At 36.5% G+C, this 22,295-nt stretch overlaps 1 protein-coding gene across 1 annotated transcript in view; it reads left to right on the top strand.

Annotated features, from left to right (window-relative positions):
- PDHX (pyruvate dehydrogenase complex component X) overlaps positions 1-21,953 on the top strand; it is an 84,946-nt gene extending 62,993 nt beyond the window's left edge. The window contains exons 6-11 of the mRNA XM_001380776.4: positions 615-792; positions 1,873-2,020; positions 12,422-12,480; positions 16,959-17,117; positions 19,562-19,626; positions 20,494-21,953. Of these exons, the coding sequence (XP_001380813.3) occupies positions 615-792; positions 1,873-2,020; positions 12,422-12,480; positions 16,959-17,117; positions 19,562-19,626; positions 20,494-20,752 (868 nt within the window). The 3' untranslated portion in view covers positions 20,753-21,953. The remainder of the gene's footprint in view (positions 1-614; positions 793-1,872; positions 2,021-12,421; positions 12,481-16,958; positions 17,118-19,561; positions 19,627-20,493) is intronic.
- The last annotated feature ends 342 nt before the right edge of the window (positions 21,954-22,295 follow it).

Genomic DNA, 22,295 nt, shown 5'->3' with positions numbered 1-22,295 from the left:
AACAAAAATTAGAATACTGATTTCTTGCTAGAATTGGACTTGGTTTTACAATGGAATACATACATATTTAAATACAACTACATACTGATAATCAACAGTGTGAAAATCTTTGTGCTTTCTAAATGCCGTGAGGAGGCTAAAATTTTAACTTCAGTAAATTGAACTGATAACTCCTTTTTTTCAGGTGACTTGGGCATTTAGTTAGTAAAATGTTGGTTCAGTAAGTGACCTAAAAACTTTGCAATCACTTTCCAAAACAAAAAAATCAGCTGATACTTTTGTTTCACAAACCTTGCTATAGAAACTTAACTGAGTAGATAAAGTAATAGGAAATTAAAAAAATGAGAAACTTTAGCACCATTCTTTATACTTTTAATGTATGATAATCTCTGACAGTTATATTCTTTGTGCTTCTTTTATTAGTTCATTAATCATTCATTAAATATTTTTTCTGAGCTGAGCACAGTGAAGATGAAAATCTTTTAACAGGACATGGTTCCTGTCCATGTGGAAGTTGCAGTTTAGCTGTTCTTTTAACCAGAATTTTCCTCCTCCCTGAAATTTAAATATGCATTGTTTCCAATAAGTCTTTTTGATTTCTATGTTATCTCTAGAGATGCCCTCAAACTTGTACAACTAAAAACGTCAGGCAAATTTGGTGAATCAAGACCTTCTCCAGCACCTCCTACTACAAGTGCAGTGCCTTTGACTCCTCCAGCAGCTACCGGGCCATCATCTTATCCAAGGCCAATGATTCCACCAGTGTCCACTCCAGGGCAGCCTAATGCAGTGGTAATACCTTCTGTTCAGATTTTTCCTGTTCAGAAATGATGTGCCACAAAGAATTAAAAACCAAAACCAGATATACTGAACATTAACTGTTGTCGTGTTTAAGTATTAATTTTAAAGGAAAATAATTTTTTAAAAACTTAAGCAATTTTCTACATAGAAATTGACATAGTAAACTTGATCCTGTTTAACACAGAAATTTCATGTATTTAGTACTATATATATATATATATACATATGTGTATATGTATGTATATATGTGTATTTATACACACACACACTTATTATATAGTAACTTCAGGACTTTTACTCTGTTAATTCCCCTGGTCTAAGCAGCTTTATAGCATCATGCTTACATCCATGCCCCAAGGAAGGGGTGAATCACCAACTTATTTCAAGTAATGCCTCTTTTCTGATGAATTAAATATGTGTGTCAGAAAGAAATAGATAAGGCCATTTATGTATGGGGTGGGATGAGGACGTGAAATGCCAGGTCTTTAAAGTATGATTTTATTGTTTTGATTGCATTTTGAGAATTTTAGAAAAATTGGATTTCCCTTTTCAAAAGCAAATCTCATAGAACTTTCCCAAGTAAATAGAAATAATTGGGAGATTAATGATATTTTTGAATTATTCATGCCCTTTACCTCTGCTAGAGCAGATAAAATACGCCCAGTACTCAGAACTCTTATTTATTGCCTATTGTGTAACCTTAGAAAAAATTATTTTACATTCAGATGATTAATTCGATAATAGAGCTGTCAAAAGGGCAAGGAGTCCACACAAAACTAATTTCTTGTAAGTTAGATTTTCCCCATTGGCTATTTTGATCATGCCAGTCCAGTATATTGTCAAAATGCTTACCGTTTTCTCTTAATTGTTATCAATTTGTTTTACTTGTCTACTATATGTCAACTTTTTTCCAGAATCAAGAGGTTACTACCTCTCCTCACTTTTAAATGGTCTACTTTCTACCAGAGTTGTTAATTAATGTTATAAGATTTTTGGATAAGATCCCAGTTGGGTAGTTTTTCAGTCTTCTATCACCCCTGGTTTAACAAATAGATTACTGTTCCTTTATAGGGCACATTCACTGAAATCCCTGCCAGCACTGTTAGAAGAGTAATTGCCAAGAGACTAACTGAATCTAAAAGTACTGTACCTCATGCATATGCTACTGCTGACTGTGACCTCGGAGCTGTCTTAAAAATAAGAAAAAAACTCGTCAAAGGTTAGTAAAGTGACTTTGTGTAATTCAGTGATTGGATCTTAATTTGTCTCTTAGGAAATGATATATATGAAACTCAAATTCTCTGTCACATGTACACGTATAGCTTAATCATCTCAAAGATAATTTGAAATCATAAGGTCCTAGATTTAGAGTTGGAAGAAAGTCTGGAACAATCCTGTTTGTAGTTGAAGAAATAGCAGCCCTTGTTAATGCTCATGACTTACCCAAAGTCACAGAGATGATAAACATCAGAAATGGGATTTGAATTTATGTCCTTAGTCTCCAGAACCAGTGCTCTTTTATCTTTAGTTTAAGAAATAAGTGGAGTTATATGACATTTCATGCCACTTTAAAGGAAGAAATCTACAGAAATCTTGGATTCTAGAGAAATGAACTTATCCTGGTTATATAACCTCTAAATCACTTGAGCTTTCTCTTTCTGTCTTATTTATCCTCTTCCTTCCTCTGCTACAATATAATAGTAATAATATTAAAAAATCATTTCAGTGCCCGTTAAGCTTCTTTGGATTAGCTATTTTTCAGAGAATTCAAATATAAAGAAAAATAAAACTAGACTAAACAAAATTTAATCCTTTATGATTCAGAAGACAATTGAGGGTCATAATTAGGAGCATCAATTTTTTAAATAGTTTTTGCATCAGAATTTGTTGTTTAGGTCTTCTCAGGTTTTTTTCTTATTCTTATTGCCACCTCAACTCTCTCCCCTTGCTCCTCTACACATTTATAATATTCCATTTGCCTTAGTTTTTTAAGTATATTCTCAACAAAAAGCTAAGCAAAGAGTGCAAAAATTTTCAATTTTAGATCATTAGAAATACTTATTTATTTATTACTATTGGTGAATTTAACATTAATTTATCTGTTGGTACTCTAAATGTGAAATTCTTGTTCAGTGACCATCACGAAGACAGTTTCATGCAGCCTGCCTTAACAGGCTTCTTATAAATGAAACTAGGACACAGAAGGAAGAAGCAGCAAATGGAAAGATGACAAGATGGCTCACAGGTTCTTGGAGTATCATAAGCTCAAAGAATTCACTTGGGAATCAGCCTGAACTCCAAGAGGGCTCAGCCAAGATGCCTGAACCTGAATTAGCTCAAGGGCAAACTCACTGTCAAAACCCAGACAAATAGCTTTTACCACCCAAGATGTCAGAAGGCTTAGCATGCTACCAGCCAGAGCTGCCTCAGGGGAAAAAGAGACAGACTAGAGGAAGCCCCGCCCCCCCCAAAAAAAAACAAAACCTAGGTGATTCTACCTCCCTTTCCTGCATCTCCTCTGTACCAGTCTTAGCCTAAGGTTGACTTAGAATAGCCCAGGGGTCTGTCAGCTGTTTCTGACTTGTCAATTTCTCTCTCAAAGGCCATCCTCCTAAATGCTCAATCTTCAAGCATGGTTACAGACATTCTCCATTTTGTATACAAAGTAGGGTGGAGTAATGCAAAGTTCCCAAAACATCCCTGATGTTGTTAGAATAAGCATCTTCATTGTTACAAATCAGGAGGTAGTCAAATCCAGTCTTCCCAATTAGCATATTATTATCCCTTCAAATTGTCATTTGTTATGTTGGCTTATCAATAAAATGGTTATTTAGCTTAAAATACATCCAAAATCTGATCAAGGCCAACTCATATTTTAATATCATGTCCTTTTCTATCCAGATGTCTGACCCATACAACTTTATTCATTAGCATATATGGGTGTAGAACAGACAAATACTCAATTAGACATAGTGTGTTGGATTGCCTTCAGGAAATTGCACAGCCCCTTTAATGATCCCAAATATCTGTCAGAGTCGAGCTTCTTGACCCCCTTGTTGAGCCATAGTTATATCGATATGCAACATAACCTCAAGAGAGTTGAAAGTGCCTCTCAGAGAGGGCAATTGAGGATATGACTGGTCATAATACATGGCCAAGGAGGAACTTCAGAATAAGTCATCATCAACAAATTTGTGACAATTAAAAAAAGAAACTGACTGTCCACCTGGTCAGGGTGAAGTAAGACAGGTGGATAGCCTGAGTGCCCTTCTGCCATCTTGACTATATTAAAAGAAAAGGAGGAAGTCCTGCAGCCCAAGAGGTCTAGATGGGCTATATGCCCTATCATTGGAGATATCCAGATGGATAAGATCTCACATCCCTCTGAGTATTCTAGTTGAGTATTTTCACAAATGCTAGAATGTGAACCTAAGGAGGGTTTGAACAGATGTCTATAGTTTGTTGGTTATAAGACTGCATTTCAACAAAAGTTATCTTAGGCTATTATAATCATACTTCAGATTCATTCACATTCCTCCAGGATAAGTTTTTAGCTCCTAAGAGTTCATCCTTTATTCCTTTAAAAAAACTGCATTATTATATAATTTTTTCCATGTAAGGGACTAATCCTAACCAACTTTACTCAAATCATGCTATGTAGTGTAAACCTCAAATTTCCTTAGACTTATAATTGTTGAAAATTTCACCATTGGGATATTTCATACTTGGAAAATTTCTTACTGATAGTCTATTGGAATGGGAACTCCATTGGCATGGGAGGTTCCTTCTCTTCCCTTCTTAAGATTACTTTAGGACAGAAACCCTTTGCTGAACAATGGAAAGGACTTTGACCTATGCTTAAGCATAGAACAGGAATTTCTTTGAGTCTTGATTGATTTAGAATTGATACAATGGAGATACTTGGATTCAATCTCCACCCTATTCAGTCCTAATAGGATTGAGTAAGGGCTGCAGCCTAGATCAAAATTTAATTATTCCAATCTCTACCATACTCAAGTTAACAGGATTTAGAAAGGGCTGTAGCAAAGGAGTATAGATTTAATCATTTGAAAAATATGACCTTCAAAAGACATGTGCAAAAGCCAGAAACCTCTGGGCGGTCCTGGGTTAAGCGAGAGCCTCCATTGACAGGGAATTTGATGAAGAGTGATTGGTAGATGTGAGGAATGAGGGGAGGCAACTTGGATGGTGTCCTTAAAGATAGGAGGGGCTGGAGACTGGAGAGGTGGTTGATTTTTTGGTCGGTGTTGTTCCTGGGCTCTGAGGAAGCTTGCTCTGAAGGAAGCTGAAGGTGGGGGCCTCTGAGACTGTTTCTCCATTTTGGACACATGAGTAATAGGGACTGATCTCTTTTCTTTGCCCCAGCTATCTAAGGGCTTGGGCCTTTTGGCCCAGCCTAAACAGAAGGGGTATTTAAGCCCTATTCCCTTCTCTCCCCTTTCTCTCTCTCTATATATATATCTAATTCCTTTCTTGCTCCTATTGTAATTAAACTCCAAAAAAGGCTGACGGCTGACTTGAGTTTTTCATTTAGGAATTACATAGCTGATTCCTTGGCGACCTTAAATTAATATATATCAGTTCTTTAAAGTGATTCCCTTGTAACAGTAGTGATTTACTCAGTTTAATTTGAGAAGTCTTTATAAAACTATTGAGACATGGTTTTATGTTCTGAATATGTCTGGTCACTGCTGTATATTGGAAAGACTATATTCTTTATTTTTTAAGTTCAATTGCAAATGTTCAATTAAACATTTTTCACCTAGTGCTTATCCTTAACATCTCAGAAAGGCAGTTTGAAAATTCATGGACTTAATTTTTTAACTGAGTATCTTTATGAATTCCTTTTGTTGTTGTAAAACAAAACAAAGACTTCAGACATGTATTTTTGTTCCTAACTTCCCATAAGTAAAAGGTTATATAAATAAAAGGGAAGTATTGAACTGGCTCAAGAGGTTTTATGACTTCATGAATGCCTTTTGTGTAATAACCAAACAAAGCCAGCCTCAGTCTCTCAGTGTCTTAAAGCAGCTATAAAACTCCTAGTTGTATTATTTGCTCTAAGACTGTTTTGAGGACTACACAGGAATGTTTAAGTGGGTCTAGAAAGAAATGGCTTTCTTTTTCCTACATGATTAGAATTCATTTTGATGACATCAGATTTCTGATTGTTAATTTTCTTTAAAACTATCCTTTAAAGAAAGAAAACTATTGAAAAGCTTGTGATTTATTATCAGGAGGAGAAGGAAGTTAGGCTAGGAAATGGAAGCTTTAGCACCTAATGGAAAGACTGAGGCAAATATTATCCTCTCACCTTGAAAGGGAGAAAATGAAAGAGTCAATGTGAACCATCCAAGTAACTCCTTGCCACCTTCTCTCAGATTATCTGGGAGGGACATTAGCAGAATAGGCTAATCTTAGAGGGCCAACAGTGAACTAAATATTCTTCTCTAAAAACTACAACATTACTGCCTTTATATAGTGTGTAAAAGTTTATAAAACAGAACAATTTTATACAGTAAGTGCTAGCATCCTCCTATTAGTGATGAATGGAGTGAGGCTCCTAGGGGCTCAGTGACTGCCTATGTGAACATCTCTTGTTAATGTCAAAGGCAGGACCCCTGGTCCTGACTAAAAGTCATCTGCTTTTCACTACACCATGCAGGAAGTTAATGCCTCATTTATTTGACCAAGGGCCATCTAGCTGGTCACCTGACAACCTATCAGTGGGACTAATTTGACTGATCTTTTTGGTCAAGGGGGTTCTACTTCCAAAGTACAGTAAACTAGGTCTAAGATAACAAATTTTCTTAGTAGAGGGTAGAGACCTTACATAATAAATGACCTTACATAAATAAATACTTCATGTTTATACTCTGCAGTGGGAATATGCACTTCTTGTAAGTTTTAAATACAAAGCATCCTATTATTCACCATAACTTAATTCATCTAACTTTTTATAAATAGAGAAAATTGTGTTTTTAGAATACAATAGATCTCTATATTTTGTAGAAGTGACAACTAGAAGGAAGGATTTAATGAGAATTATAGATGCAATAGAAAAAAGTAAAGGCTGGTATGAAGCCTTTACAGTCCAATTTGTAAACAATCTGTGTAATGATGCTAACCTAAATAAAAAATGTACTTGTCTCTAGGAAAAGTTTCCTTGTCTAATTTTCTTCTGCAAACTTACAGCATTGTGGAGAATGGTTTTTGTTGTAAGTTTTCATTGTATGTCAAGGAGAGTCTGATTTAGAACCTTACAAACACCTTTATTTAACTCTTTCTCACATGATAGTTGTTGGTACCTGATAGCAGAGGGCTTTCCTATAAACTTGTCACTTGCTACAGAATTGAGTACCAGGAATATTGCCCCATTCTCATCAGTAACTAGAATAATCAAGACCTACATTAAACTTTATATAAGTAGGTTACAGAGCAGCTATTCTGCTTAGAGAGGGACCTTCAAGGTTACTGATAAGTCAACCTGACAGCTGGTTCAAGGAATCAGATGGAAAACTGCTCTGGGGGAAATTGAAATTAGTACAGAAACATAACCCATTGAAGTGGTATTGATGACTCTTAAAGAAGAAGAGTTTGTCAAAAGTACCTTCTTTTTTTTTTCTGAGTTTTACTCAACTTGCTAAGAGTTTTTAGTTTTCCAATTTTTAAAAAATCATTCATGTTTACTTTAAGAGGCATAGCCATGGATTAGGTGACTTTTGAGGTTGCTTCCAGCTCTGAAGCCATGCATTGAAGGGAAACCCACCACCTCCTAAAGCAGTTCATTCTACAACTTTTTTCCCCCTATGTGCTTTTGAAATATTGTTTGAAATTATTTGGGGGAATTCTCATCTTTTCCAAGAGTTAGGAATCTTCTAAAAACAACTATGTACACTGAAGCATAGCCTGTTGAAAAATGTGTAAGATATTAGTGATGTGATTGATTTAAAATAGGAATTACCTAATAATTTAATGGTAGCTATTTTCTTTCCACTCTTATAGGAATAGAACTCCTGTGTTCATCTCTAATAGTCAATGCCCCCTTACCTTAGTTATTTTTAGGTTCTCTAAAATATGCATTTGTTCATTTTTTTAATGTAAATGAATACTCAGTTCATTCACAGATATTTTCTTAGATATGTTCAAGGATCTTTAGATAGTTCTTTTGGGGAAACTGGAAAGAGGAACTTAGCATTAGGAAATTTGTCTGGGAAATCTTTGTTGTTTCTCTGTAAATGTACCCAAAAGTTATTAGGGTGAACCTTTTGAACAAGTTCTAACCACAGATGTGGTTTTGTAAAAGAATGTTTGTGAGTGATAGAAATAAAGACCTAGAAGGGATTGTGGGAAGATGGTGGAGAAGGGCATGAGACTGCCATGCCTTCCAAACTCTCCCACAACCAATCAGAAGTAATTCTACAGAATCAATGCTAAAAGTGGCAAAAATGGAAAAGAGTTGGGAATGAAGTAGAACAATCAGGGATAACTTAGAAGAGGGGTCTCACATCTCTGACCTTGTCATTGCCTGATAATACAATTGCCCAAGAACAAACACCAAAGAATTAATATGTTGCCAGCTATAAGCCAGGATGGACAGCTTCACTTTGTCTGCTTGACCTCAGAGTCTATATCCCAGTAGCGGATATCAGTGGACTCCAAACCCTGGGAACACCTATGTGGACTCTGACCTCAGCTTCAGGGGTCCCCACTCACCAATGGCTAGGCTTGACTTGCGGAATAGAGAAGGTCTTCAAGAACCTAGACTGACCAGACACCACTCTATTCTATGCCATGGTTTTGGGAGAGAAGAAGGGAAGAGGAAGCACACTCTAGGGAGTGCAGTTGCTAAGAGACTGATGCCCTTCATCCACAAGAGAGTAGAGTCCCTGGCTGACATCCCAAGGGGAGGTGAGCTGTCTGCTTTCAGTAGCAGAACTACCATAGGGAAGGGACTTGAGGTCAGTCACAGACTGGGGTGTAAGTCAGGGGGAACAGGGACTATACTTGCCCCTGGATTATAGAAATTGGATGAACTAAATAGGGCCCAAGAAATAACAAACAAAATATATCCTGAAACCTTAGGCATCACCCCTCCATACCCTGCAAACAGAGCCCAACTCAAATATAAAACTTACAGTTAAGCCTGTTGGTTTGGCTGCTAAAATTTGAGCGAATAAGCCAAAGAGAAAGAGCCCAACTACAAATAACTATTATGGGAACAGAGAAAACTTGGGTTCATTCAGAGAATGGTGAAGTTAAACCACCTATTTCTAAAATAGAAAAAAAAAAACCCACCAAATGGTCCCAAGCCCAAAAAGAGTTTTTGGCAGAGTTTAAAAAAGATTTCAAAAACCAAAAGAGAGAAATTGAAAAAAAAAATAACTAGGAACAAAAGAGCAATGCAAGAAAATCAAGACTAGTATGAAAGAAAGATCACCGAGTTGATAGAGATCCAAAAATTCGCAGAAGAAAATAATTCACTAAAAATGAAAATTGGACAAAGGGAAACTAATGACTTCCTAAGAAAAGAAATAACAAATCAAAAGAATGAAATAATAGGTGAGAATATGAAACATCTTATTACACAAACAACTGACCTGGAAAATAGATTAAGGAGAAATAATATAAAAATTGTTGGACTCCTGGGAAGTTCTGGTAAAAAAAAAAGAGTTTAAACACCATACTTCTGAGAAATCATTAAGGAAGACTGCCTGGAAATTCTAGAACTAGAGGGTAAAATAGAAATAGAAAAAAAAAATCCACCAATCACCACCTAGAGACCCCAAGAGGAAACTGCACAGGAACATCATTGATAAGAGAAAATACTGCAAGCAATAAGAAAAACACCCAATTTAAATACTGTAGATCTAAAGTCAGAATAATCCAGGACTTTGCAGCTACAACATTAAAAGAATGAAAGGCATGGAAAATAATATTTTGAAGAGCAAAGGAGCTGGGTATATAACCAAGAATAACATACACAGCAAAGCTGAGCATAATTATACAAGGGAAAAATGGATATTTAACAAACTAAAAGAGTTTCATTCAATCCACAAGAATCATAAAAAGGTAAACATGAAAGGCCAATTATAAGATACCCAAACAAGGTCAAATAGTTTACAACTTATATGAGAAAATGTTATCTCTCACCCTTAAGAATGACATTTCTTGGGTAGTTTGAAAGAGCATAAAAAGACAAAAGACTTGAGATCAAGTTGAATATAACAGAATGATCTAAAAATAACAATAAAATAGGGTAAGAAGCAGTAAAATAGAACAATTGTCTCAAAAGAGACCCAGGTAGAATAATTGTGGCAGGTTGTAATAGAACTCTACCCTCATCGAATCTGGGTTAAAGAGGAAACAACATATACAACCAAAAGGGTAAAAGACTTCTTAATGTGTAGAGAAATAGGAGGGTGAAATGGTAGGATATGGGAAGGACGTTTTAGCACTGAGATATATTTCTATTTGCCTTCTAGAGGCCTTTTAGACCCATGGTTTGTGGTTGTTGGTTTTCTGTTGGGCTCATGACTTCACTGGTCTAGGATGTGCCGGGTGAGGAAGCTCCTTTGCCAGTTCAGATCCTCACCATCTCTGTAGCTCCTGATCTTTGTGGATTGATGAGACATTAGAAATTTAAAGACATGCCCAGGGCCACACTGGAGGAGACTCAGATCCAGATCTTCTTGATTCCAAAGCCATCTCTGTTCATTCTGCTACATTGCAGTTAGCAATTACTGTGCTAGTCATGGGACAGTGTAGTTTCCTGAGAATTCATCTCATCTTGTTAAAAAATCTGCAGCACAGAACAAGTTGTGGTATATTGTTGTAATGGAATACTATTGCATCATAAGAAATGACAAAAAAGACAAATTCACAAAAAAAAAAAAACAAAAGACTCATGAACTGATTCAAAGTAAAGTGAGCAGAAACAGAAGTATGTTGTACACAGTAATAACAATGATGTATGATCAGCTGTAAATGACTTTATTGTCAATAAGGCAAAGATCTAGGACAACTTGGAGATACTTGGGATGAAAAATTCTATCCACTTCCAAAGAAGGAACTGATGGACTCTGAATGCAGATCATAGCATACCATTTTCCCCTTTATTTCCTTCACAAGTTTTTTCTTCTATGTGCTATTTGTGTCCTTTCATGACCCAAGTAATACAGAAATATGTGTTCCTTGAAAGCACTGGTATAACCTAGATCAGATTATTTGCTCTCTCTGACAGGGGGAGAAGGAGAGAATTGGGATCACAAAATGTCAGAAAACAGATATTAAAAATTATTTCTACATGTGATTGGAAAAAAAATGCTCAAAAAAAATTTGCCTACATTTAGGAAGGTGATCCAATTGTCAATGTGTTGTGACCTGGCCCTCTTGGAGCAGCTAATGGAAGCTCTTGTGCCTTCCATAGAAACAAGGGTATACATTGGGGTACACAGGTGGTGGAAGGCAGCTTTCTACGATTTGCAACAACACTAGGCTGTACTATCTCGAATATCACTTAAATGGTCTTTCTCAGAAATCCTTGAAGTGCTTTGCCATCTCCTTTCCCATTGGGAAGAACAAAACCTGTACACATTATGTGTATGTGGGGCAAACAAAAAACTTTATCATTATGCTCACTGGAAGGATCTAACTGTTTCACCCTAAAATCAGAAAAACACCTCCTTGTATTCATTGTGCTGGGACCTGTGCCAAAGTTGCTTCATCACCGTAGACATTTTTCTGTTCACTGGTCTGGCAACTATAGTACTTTAGGACCCCACTTGAAGACACTCAAATTCTTGTCTTTGAGGAGTATTTAAAAGAATTTAGTCTCATGTGATTTCTGAGCACTTAATTTTTTTCCCCTAAGTGATAACAGGGATATAGCTTAATATTAATTTGTATCTTGGAAAGTTTTCTGTTCATTCTATGAAACACTTTATGGAATTTCTATTTCTCTCAAATACTGATCGTCATTATACAGAAAAGCAATTTCTTTTTTTTTCTTTAAACATTATTTTATTTAGTCATTTCCAAACATTAATCATTGGAAACAAAGATCATTCTCTTTTCCTCCCCCCCACCCCCTACCCACCACCTCTCCCATAGCTGACGCACGACTCCACTGGATATCACATGTGTTCTTGGTTTGAACCCATTTCCATGCTGTTGGTATTTGCACTAGAGTGCTCAATCAGAGTCTCTCCTCAGTCGTATCCCCTTCCCCCCTGTAGTCAAGCAGTTGCTTTTCATCAGTGTTTCTACTCCCATAGTTTATCCTCTGCTTGTGGATAGTGTTTTTTTTAGAACCCTGAAGATTGTTCAGGGACATTGCATTGTCACTGATGGAGAAGACCATTACCTTCAATTGTACCATAGTGTATCAGTCTCTGTGTACAATGTTTTCCTGGTTCTGCTCCTTTCGCTCTACATCACTTCTTGGAGGTCGTTCCAGTCTCCATGGAATTCCTCTACTTTATTATTCCTAGAAAAGCAATTTCTAATTAATTGTCAAGTTTAAGAAAGCCATAGTTGTATTATTTCTAACAAATTTTGTGAGCAGTATTCCTAATCTTAATATTCTTTTTTCTTTCAGATGATATTAAAGTGTCAGTAAATGATTTTATTATCAAGGCAATAGCTGTAACCCTTAAAGTAAGTAACAAGGCCCAAACAACTGGAATTTATCTATTGGTTTCATTTCTTGGGTGCACTATGCACATACATTGTAATGAAGTTTTCTTTCATTAGTGTTTGGTTGGGGTTTCTGCAAGTCATAGTCAGTAGGTTTATAAAATATCAGCTTTAGGGAACCTGCCTCCTCAATTTATAGAGAAGGAGGTCCAAGGTCACACAAGTCCCGGAGCCCATAGTGCAGTGCTTTTTAGACAATTTCAACTCTCACCGTGGTATAATTTCTTTTAGTGATTCTTATTTGTAGCATATAGAAAGTACATTTGTGATTATTTTGTTAACTGTAACCACGAAAATGTGGGTTTTCCAAGACTGTGAATTGCCAAAACTGTAAAGATAATTTTTAGTGTCTTGTTTTAAATCAAAAATAAGTGGTCGCCATGGAAAAAATTCCCAAATATGAAAATACCCAAGTCAGCTGGGTTTTATGGAGACTTTAATTAATACAAGTGAAGGAATTAAGGAAAGGGAGAGAGAGTAGAGAGTAAATAGTATGAAGGGCATAGGCCTTGGCCTAGGCCTGAGCCTTAAGAGAGACTAGCCAGTCTTTAATCACTCACCACAAGATCGTCCTAAAGCAAAACTCCAGTCCTTCCCTGAAATCCTCAACTCCTGAACTCACTTCAGAGAGCCAGCTCCTCCAAACTAACTCCAAACTCCCCCTAAGTTCAGAGAGCCAGCTCCTTTTAAAGAGAAATTTCTCTTATGTCACCTCCCCTAAATTTTCACATCTACCAATCACAGTAGACGTTTTCCCCAGGACTGACCATCTTAGTTCATATCTTCTTTTGTTATCGCCTTCTCTGAGTAGACTAAAACTTCACACCTCTTGCCTTTTGTAAGTTGCTTGACCTTTTTTAGTGATTAATTTAACCTTTACAGGTACTTAGCACCCTTTTGTATTAGATCTAAAAATAGACTTAGCTTAAGGTTTTTGCTTCACTATAAGTATGAGTTGGGAACTTTTCATTGTTCAGTAAGGAATTTTACAATTTTATCTTCCCCTAAAGTATGCCTAAGTATTGGTGGAGTAATGTTAAAATTCCCAATACATTCCTGATCAAGTACCTCCATTTGTTATAGTAAGGTAATAGCCGTAACCAAATGTTCTAAGGTAGAGTCTGAGCAGTTTTAAGATTCACATAACTAAAAGAATACAGTCTTATTATGTGGGTGTATTTGTTCTTCAGAAGATCTTAAGCACATATCAGTATTTACTCTTCTTTTACTAGTAATATAAAAAGATGAAAATTTGAGACATACATTCTAGGAGATGTTTCTTTTGATTATTGTACTTTGCTAACACTATTTGCATTATTTAAAAAAATACATATTTTTCCAGGAGCCATTTGAAAGGATATTTAACGGCTAGGAACATCATCTCTTTCTAAGTAAGCACTTATAGTTTAATCAGTTAGTTTAACCTATTCCTAAATGCTTTTAAACCATATGGGAAAAGTGATCACTGCTCCATTTATCTAACAGTACATTATAAATTAACTTCTCAGAATTAGAGTATAATCATTCCTTAGCTACTTCTGCTAGGCATTAAAAAATATGACCCTGTTCAATTTGCCTTTTTTGGTTTTCTGGGAATTATCTTCCTTTTCAACCAATAGAACAGGTGTTTTTTTTTCTAAAAAAAACTTACTCATTTTTTGATCTTAAAATTTTTCAATTACATGTTGAAACAATTTTGGCAATTGCTAATCTGACATTTTGCTATTCAGATTCTCTCCTTCCCTCTCTCCTCTCCAAGTCAGTAAGTGGTTTGACATAGTTTATACCAGTTCTGTTACACTATGTATATTTCCATATTTCTCTTGCTATAAAACTAACTTAGTAATGACAACTTCAGATCCAGTATGGAAAACCTCATTTTTACACCTATTCTTTCCTTGCTATCAACCAGCAAAAAAATTTTTTTTCAGAAAGCCAGCTATGAACTTTAAAACTCTAGACCTTATTTTTAAGGCACTTCTATTATAACATCTTAACAGTATTATTAATGGTACTGTGTAGAATAAAGCTGCTTTACTTTTATGTCTTTTGGATATTTTGTGGTCTAGAAGGAACTAATTATATTGACACATGCTTATTTGTAGTCTTAATTTGCTTAGTTTCAAGCAACTTTTATTCTGCATAAAGTTCTCAGTTCTCAGAATAAACCTAAATGAAGATAGTATAATTCTTCTACCACCCTCACTCCGGGAAAAAGAAGTGACGAAAATTTCTATAAAGATTTAGCTGCATAGCCTTTTTTCTTATATGTTCAATTTTAAACATGTAATTATGCCCTAAGCTCATGCTATAAATTATGAGACTATAATAAATAGCTATGCCATGTGATTCTTTTTCTACTTTCTTGCTTGATATTTTTATGCACAATGGTGATATAAAAGTGATTGCAAATTGATTTCTTATTTGCTCTTTGAACGAGTTTAGACTTTAAACTCCTTTGATATTTATACCTAGGGCAAAAATAAGATTATATAGAAACTTTGGCTTAAATAGCTTTTTACCAAACTATTATGTATTGGGGATTATTATAATCCTAAATAAAAGGCCATTTAGTGAGTCACTGGTATAGCCAAGGGCAAAATTTGAGAGTCGTAATTTTAAACCTTTATTTATTACGTGCCTTACTTAAGGTGTTCAAGTTTATAATTATTTTCTAGTTAAATTGTTTTCCAAAACTTGAGTTTACAAATTATGTACTAGAACTCAGTAGGGGATATCTTTTGGATAATGGCTGAAAAGAATCTCAAGTTTTAAGATCTGGTCCTCCTTTCTTATACCTCTTTCTGTCTACACTTAACAGAGGTTCTCTTCCTTTCTAAAATTTTGTATATATGTAAAATATAGTTCCAGTAAATATCATTAGCAGCTTCAAAGATAAAAAAGTCAAAAAGAGCCACCAAAGCTTATGGTGTATGTGGTAGGAGTGGACACCATTTGCCCAGGTGATGAGCACTAGGCTTCTGGGGTGTAGGCCAGCCTCTCCTATCTTTGTTAGCATAAGCTGCTAGTAGTACCTCATTCGTCCAAATTTAACCATATGATCCTAAGATTTAGAACTTCCAGGGGTCTTTGAGCTGGACTTGTCTCATTCCCTCTTTCTTCAGGTGATGTCTAGAATAGGGAACTGACTTGCCTCAGTCACAGAGTTGATTCAAATCTACACCCTCTGACTCCAAGCCCATTGCTTCTGTATATCAATCATAGAATTAACAGTTATGGGGGTGGGTTTACTTCTTTAAATAAACGCCTTTATTTTAGTCCTGCTAATGTGTTTTATTGCTATGCTAAAGAATCAAATATGTTTGAGGTGTAACATATGCTAATATCCCAGTACTATCAAATTCCATGAGGACAGTTTATAGGGCAGAATGAAAATGCCCGGTATATGTGGACTTTAAAAGAGCTAAAAGCATCTCCTGCCTCTTTCTTTCCATGCCTTCCCCTTCTTTTGCCTTTGGAGAAATGAGAGTTTGCTTCAGCACAAGTTGTTTTAGACTGAGGCCTGCAGATTCCAATAGGATTCATGGATAGATAGCCTTAAGTGAATTTGTGAATGTGAATGGGGGAAAAACAATGGCATTGTTTATTTAGCATTTCCCTCTATTATAAATATAGACAACAAAATGCTATTTTGAAAGAATGTCCGTGGTTTTTACCATACTAATAAAGGTGAAGAACCTGTGATTTAGACAATGTCCCGTTTCCACACTGTTCTTTTTTTTTTTTATAAACTCTGAATTTCTATCTTAGAATTGATATTAGCTATTGATTCCAAGGCAGAAGAGCAGTTAGGGCTAGTCAGAGTCATATAGCTCGGAAATGTCTAAGACCAGATTTGAACCCTGGACCTCCTGTCTCTAGACCCCAGAGCCACCTAGCTGCCTCTATATTGTATCCTTTTAAAGGTAGTTTTTTACATCACTGAAAACAAAATGTGAAATTTATTCCTAGATGGCATTCCCATTCCCAGGCTCTGTCTATTAAAACAAAAGTGTTAGGGGTAATGCTGCTACTACTACCAAACCATTATGTCAAATTTTTAAAATTATATGGTTTGTAGGCATGAAATAAGGATTAATGCTTTTAAAGGTCATTTTTTTCTTAGATGGTTTCCAGCTGATACCCACCAGCATTATTTTTTTGTTGTTGTTTTGTTTTGTTTTTTTTAAATTTTCTTTAGTTCAACCTTCATTTTCCCTGTGACAATTCAATTTTGTGCACTAGAAGGACATATTTTCTTTCCACATCCCAAGTATAACAATAGTTCTGCTTTATGAGCATGTGCCATTCATTTTTTATAGCAAAACTTTACCTTTTTATTCTAGTATTCACGATCTTCCATTAAAATGTTGCCGTTTGCATTGTTTGCTGATCTCATCCTCTCCTCTGTCTCGTATTCTTTCACTTCTGTCTTTCAGCAAATGCCCAATGTGAATGTGAGCTGGGATGGACAGGGCCCGAAGCAGCTGCCCTCCATTGACATCTCAGTGGCAGTGGCTACAGATAGAGGGCTCATTACCCCCATCATCAAAGATGCCGCCGCCAAAGGGATACAGGAAATCGCTGCCTCAGTCAAGGTACGCCTGAAGTTGGATTGTGACTCCGATACATGAACACAGTGTCCTGATCAGGCAAAGCCAGCACCCACAGCCTGGGGGTGTCCATTGTTCTCTGAGCACAAAAGAGCACTGGACTCAGAGGCACCACAAGGATGTCTGAAAAACTCAGCTCTGTCCAGTTCCTTCCTCTTGCTCCTCACCCAGGCAGCTGATGGTGCAGTCAGGATAGTGCTGAGCCTGGAGACATGAAAACTGAGTTCCAGTCCATCCTGAGACTTGATAGCTGTGGGGCCCTGGGCAAGCCAGTGAACCTCCCCTTGACTCAGTCTCCTCAGTTGTAACATGAGGACGATAGCAGCAGTCCCCTCACAGGCTTGTGATCAGATGAGGTGACAGTTGTGGTACATAGGCCTGGCTGATAGCTGGGAAACAGATACTTTCCCCCTTCCCTTCTTTTCCCCTTTCATGTCCCAAGCTTTCTAGATAACTACTTCTGAGTATATTTGTCTTTTTCTTCTTAGCAGTTTCATTTAGTCCTTTGATTACTGAATTTCTTCCTTTTTAGACATTCTTCAGATAATATACTTTGATTTTAAATCTGTGCTACTCCATACCCCTGTACGATTCAGGCCTTTCTAGAACCTAGGACCCTAGGCTGCAGAGAATGGAAAGGAGAAGAAAGGCCTGGACCTGGGACCTCATTGCTAAGGAAAGGAGACTCCCTCTACCCATGTGTCTAGAACCCTGAGAAGTGAAGAAGGGACTCTTTGGGGTCCCACAAAGCAGTGTACATCAGAGACCACTTTGCCTCCAAAGCTTCCTCCTTGTCCACTGCACCATCTGGCTTCCTCTTACTGAAATTCCAGGAGAATTATTTTGCTTTGTTTCAGATAAGAAAGTAACTCCTGCTCCTCTCAGCCTGTTTTCATGATAGGCAGGAAAAAGTGAGATCATTTGCCTTTAAAGAAATTCCTTATTAAGTTCCATTTGATATGTCTAATCAAATCATGTGACTAGTTCTATTGCCTAAGGTTAAAAAAAAAATACATGTTTCTGGTTTGTTTTCTCCATCCTAATTTTCAAGGATTATTGCATGTCTAAACCCATCTCCTTTCATTTGAGGTTTTAAATCCAAATACTTTTGTAAGCAACAATTATAAATTTTGATTTGTTTGGCAGCAATTCATGATATGTTGATAGAAGGAAAGAGAGATTAAGTTTAAAAAAATAACATGTGGCTTCTTTTGGTTAATTAGTGAATATCTATGATAAAGTGTTAATTCTTTTTATAATAAACTAAACCCAAGACTTCTAAAACTGTGGTTGATAATCTTGGAGTCTCCCATACCTCCCAAAATTTGGCCACCAGGTCTGTAATTTCTGTTGAGTCTTCTGGTTGTATACTAACCTCTCTGACCATATGTCTGAGTTCCCAGGGAAAGGTGGAGCCCAAAGTTGTGGCTGGTTTTTAGTACAAAGAAAATGTAAGTCTAGAGGAAATAAAGCCTCTATTTGAAAGATGATGCTTTCTTTTATTCCCACCGTTTCAACATTTTAAGGTGGCACCAAAAGATAAATGGGAAATTATGTCTGAGATTTTATAGGATTTATAAATTGTAGAGCTAGACGGTGCTTTAGAGATTGTCTAGGCCAGCCTCCTCATTTATGGATGAAGAGACAGAGGCTCAGAGAGGTACAGGAAATAGGACCACAGCACTCACGAATGACAGAATGGGAATTGGAATACAGAATCTCTAAGGGGGCTTTTCTGTTTTTCTAAACATCTTTTGCATTCAAAACAGGAAATTGCATTGCTTATAAACAACCCTGAAATATCATGGGAAATAATAATATACAGAACATTGGAACAGGGAAGCAGTTTGGCATAATTAAAGTAATATTGGACTGAAAATTAAGAATGTGAATTGCCATCCTAGCTCAGTTAAAAAAGGAGAGGAAAAAACACCAGAAAGTGTGACAGCTAGATGGAGGTGGATAAAGAGCCAGGCCTGGAGATGAGAGATCCTGGGTTTAAATCTAGTGTCAGATGGTTCCTAGCTCAGTGATTCTGGACAAGTCACTTAAACCCCCATTGAGTAGCCCAGCGATTAGCACGTGTACTGAGCTGGCACAAGAGAGTTGCTCTATCTCCCCTCTTCCCTGTACCCCTCTGTCCAGCCACCCAAAGTGAGCACGTCCTCCCTCTACTCTCAAGCAACTTGAAGGTGCAGTTTGAGCATGTGATCTCAAAAACCTTCGCCAGTGTTGGCCTAGTCCTTACTGTTCTCTGCCTTAGGACTGATTTTTAGTATAAATTATTTCAAGACAGAAGGTAAGGGTTGGGGGGGGGGGGGGGGAGAGAGAGAGAGAGAGAGAGAGAGAGAGAGAGAGAGAGAGAGAGAGAGAGAGTTATTACCTTCTAGAACATTTTTCATGCTGTTATTTTATTTGTATTTTTTAAGGCTCTGGCAAAGAAAGCAAGAGATGGAAAATTGTTACCAGAAGAATATCAAGGAGGATCTTTTAGGTAAAGTAGAGATATTAATTATAATTAATATAAAACAGACCTAAGACTGACACATTTGGTGTAGTTTTATTTTATTTTTTTGCCTAAACATTCTTATTTAGGTGAGAAAAATGTAAAAAAGGAAAGAGGCTTCTATCTAATCAGGATGTACTCAGACACTTCATAGCTATAAGACCATGGGCAAGTCACTTCACTCTGTTTGCCTCAGTTTCCTCATCTATCTATCTATCTAGCTGAAGAATGAAAACACAAACTGTGCCAGTATCTGTGCCAAAAAAACCCCAGTGGAGTCAGGAAGAGTGGAACACAACTAAAATGACTGAAAGGGTCCGGGCAGTCCTTAAAAGTCAATAGAAACTGACCGTTTTGAAGTAACACACTTGTTGCCAAGTATCTGTGATAAAAAAACATTTCAAATTCACAACATTCTACTTTTATAAAAAATTAATGCCCATAACAGTAGGAACCATTCAATCTTATTTTCTTCATTTCAGGTCACCAAAAATGTATTTAATTGTCTTCACTGCTCGTTGCTAAGAGAGAAAATTAGCTAAAACATTTCTTTCCTTATAGGAGCTGAAAGTCTGTTGGGGGTTATGGCAGATTTGCAAATTATCTTAAAAGATGTGCAGACTAATAGTAACCTCTTAAAGCACTTGAGAAAAATGTTAACTCTTAAGTTTTTAATACCTTATTTTTGCTCTTTTCATTCAGCTCCCCAAAACCATCGTGTTTATTTGAATGTATTTTTTGTAGTATCTGAAATGAATGTTTACTTCAGGGTTCCGTAGCACTTTCTTATTATATGATCAGAAAGATTGTTTCCATGAGAATCTTCCCACTCAATGCCTTTTATTTTTCTCATAGTGTTTCTAACTTGGGGATGTTTGGTATCGATGAGTTTAGAGCTGTGATCAACCCTCCTCAGTCCTGCATTTTGGCTGTGGGCCGATCCCGATCGCAGCTCAAACTTTCTGAAGATGGAGAAGGGAACACCAGACTGCAAGAGCACCAGCTCATGACCGTCTCAATGTCCAGTGACAGCCGTGTGGTGGACGATGAACTGGCTACAAAGTTTCTAGAATGTTTTAAAAGAAACCTGGAGAATCCTGCCCTACTCTATTAGTTTCAGAATGATCACCTGTTACTAAAAAGAAAGATTACACTCTATAGTAAACCAATTAGAACGTTTAGTATAAAATGGACAAAGTATTTAATTTATTTGAGGTGAAAGAACTTGAACCTTGTTGTTTTCATTTCCATATTTTAAAGCTAATCTATTTTAAAGACTAATCAAAGGAAGAACACATCTAGTTATTTGGCTTCTTTTAAAACTACTTTGGTGCTGCACAAGAGAGTTCTATTAACTAGATGTAACTTAAATTTTTAGAAGAGCCTCCCAGATCTGGGAGGTTGGAGAGCCTGAATATTTAAAAAAGAAAACATTAAAAACCTGGGACTAACTTTGTCCTGGGGAAAGGAGGGCCAGTCTTGATTGAGATGGCCAGCCTTTTGACAGCCGAGTTACAGTTTTACAAGGACTGCACTGATAGTATTCCTAAATGACTTAACACAGAGAGAAGCATTCCTGCTCAGGATGAATCACTAGGCAATTAGGATTATATCTCTTACTGGATTGTGGCAATTGTTCAATTGGTTCTGTATATAAAGCCATATCTTTCCCCGGGAGTCTTCTTGTTCTATTGTTGACATTGATACACTGTGAGCTTCTCCAAAAGGAAGGAGAAGAAGATACATTTCTACTCAAAGAAGACCAAAAAGGCAAGATATGTTTGAATGGAAAACCACAGCCAGAATACCTTCACCTTCTGGTAGAAACTTAGAAACAGTGAATAAGTTTTAAAATGTGCTAAATGATGCTAAGTCACCATGTAGTAAAATAAACTGTAATCTCCCTCTAAAAGTATTTTTAAAAGATTATTTTATATATAAAGTATGACTATGTATTTAGGTGTTTCCTGACTTAATAAGCAATATGTTTTTGGAAAATTAATGCACATAAAGGCAGCTAGGTGGCTTGGCGCATAAATTGCCAGGCCTGGAGTCGGGAGGTCCTGAGTTCAAATGTGGCCTCAGATACTTCCTAGTTGTGTAACCCTGGGCAATTCACTTAACCCCCATGACTTAGCCCTTACTGCTCTTCTGCCTTGGAACTAATAGACAGTACCGATTCTAAGATGAAAGGTAAGGGTTTCTTTTTGTTTGTTTTTTTTTTAATTGGCGTTGGCATCATGAAATGCACAAGGCATTCCCTTAAATGTACCTGGACAACACTCCTGTGCTAGAATAAAATGAAGATGCTCTCAGCATGTTTGTTTTTTTTTTTTTTAAGATAAGTATATTCTTTAATAAGAATTATAAAACTAGGAAATCTTAAAACAGAACAGATTGAAAAAGTAAGAACTGTGACTCTTCCATTAAATAACTAGTATTTGGTCATTTACCACTTATGGCCAAGTTTCAAATACATATCACTAGTTGGCCAAAATTGCTATCCCTCATAAGATAATTCTACTTTAAATGGCACACTGTTAAACTGTAACAAAGAAAAGAATCTCTTGACGATCTTGTTCTATTGCCTTGATAAGAGCTCCCCAAGGAAGTAATTTGTAGTATCTCTCTCAAAATATTATACAAAACAGTAAAAG

This window comes from Monodelphis domestica, chromosome 6 (genome assembly GCF_027887165.1).
Source record: "Monodelphis domestica isolate mMonDom1 chromosome 6, mMonDom1.pri, whole genome shotgun sequence".
Lineage (NCBI taxonomy): Eukaryota > Metazoa > Chordata > Mammalia > Didelphimorphia > Didelphidae > Monodelphis > Monodelphis domestica.
Note: the sequence above shows the minus strand (reverse complement) of the source record. Positions and strands in the feature narration are given on the sequence as shown.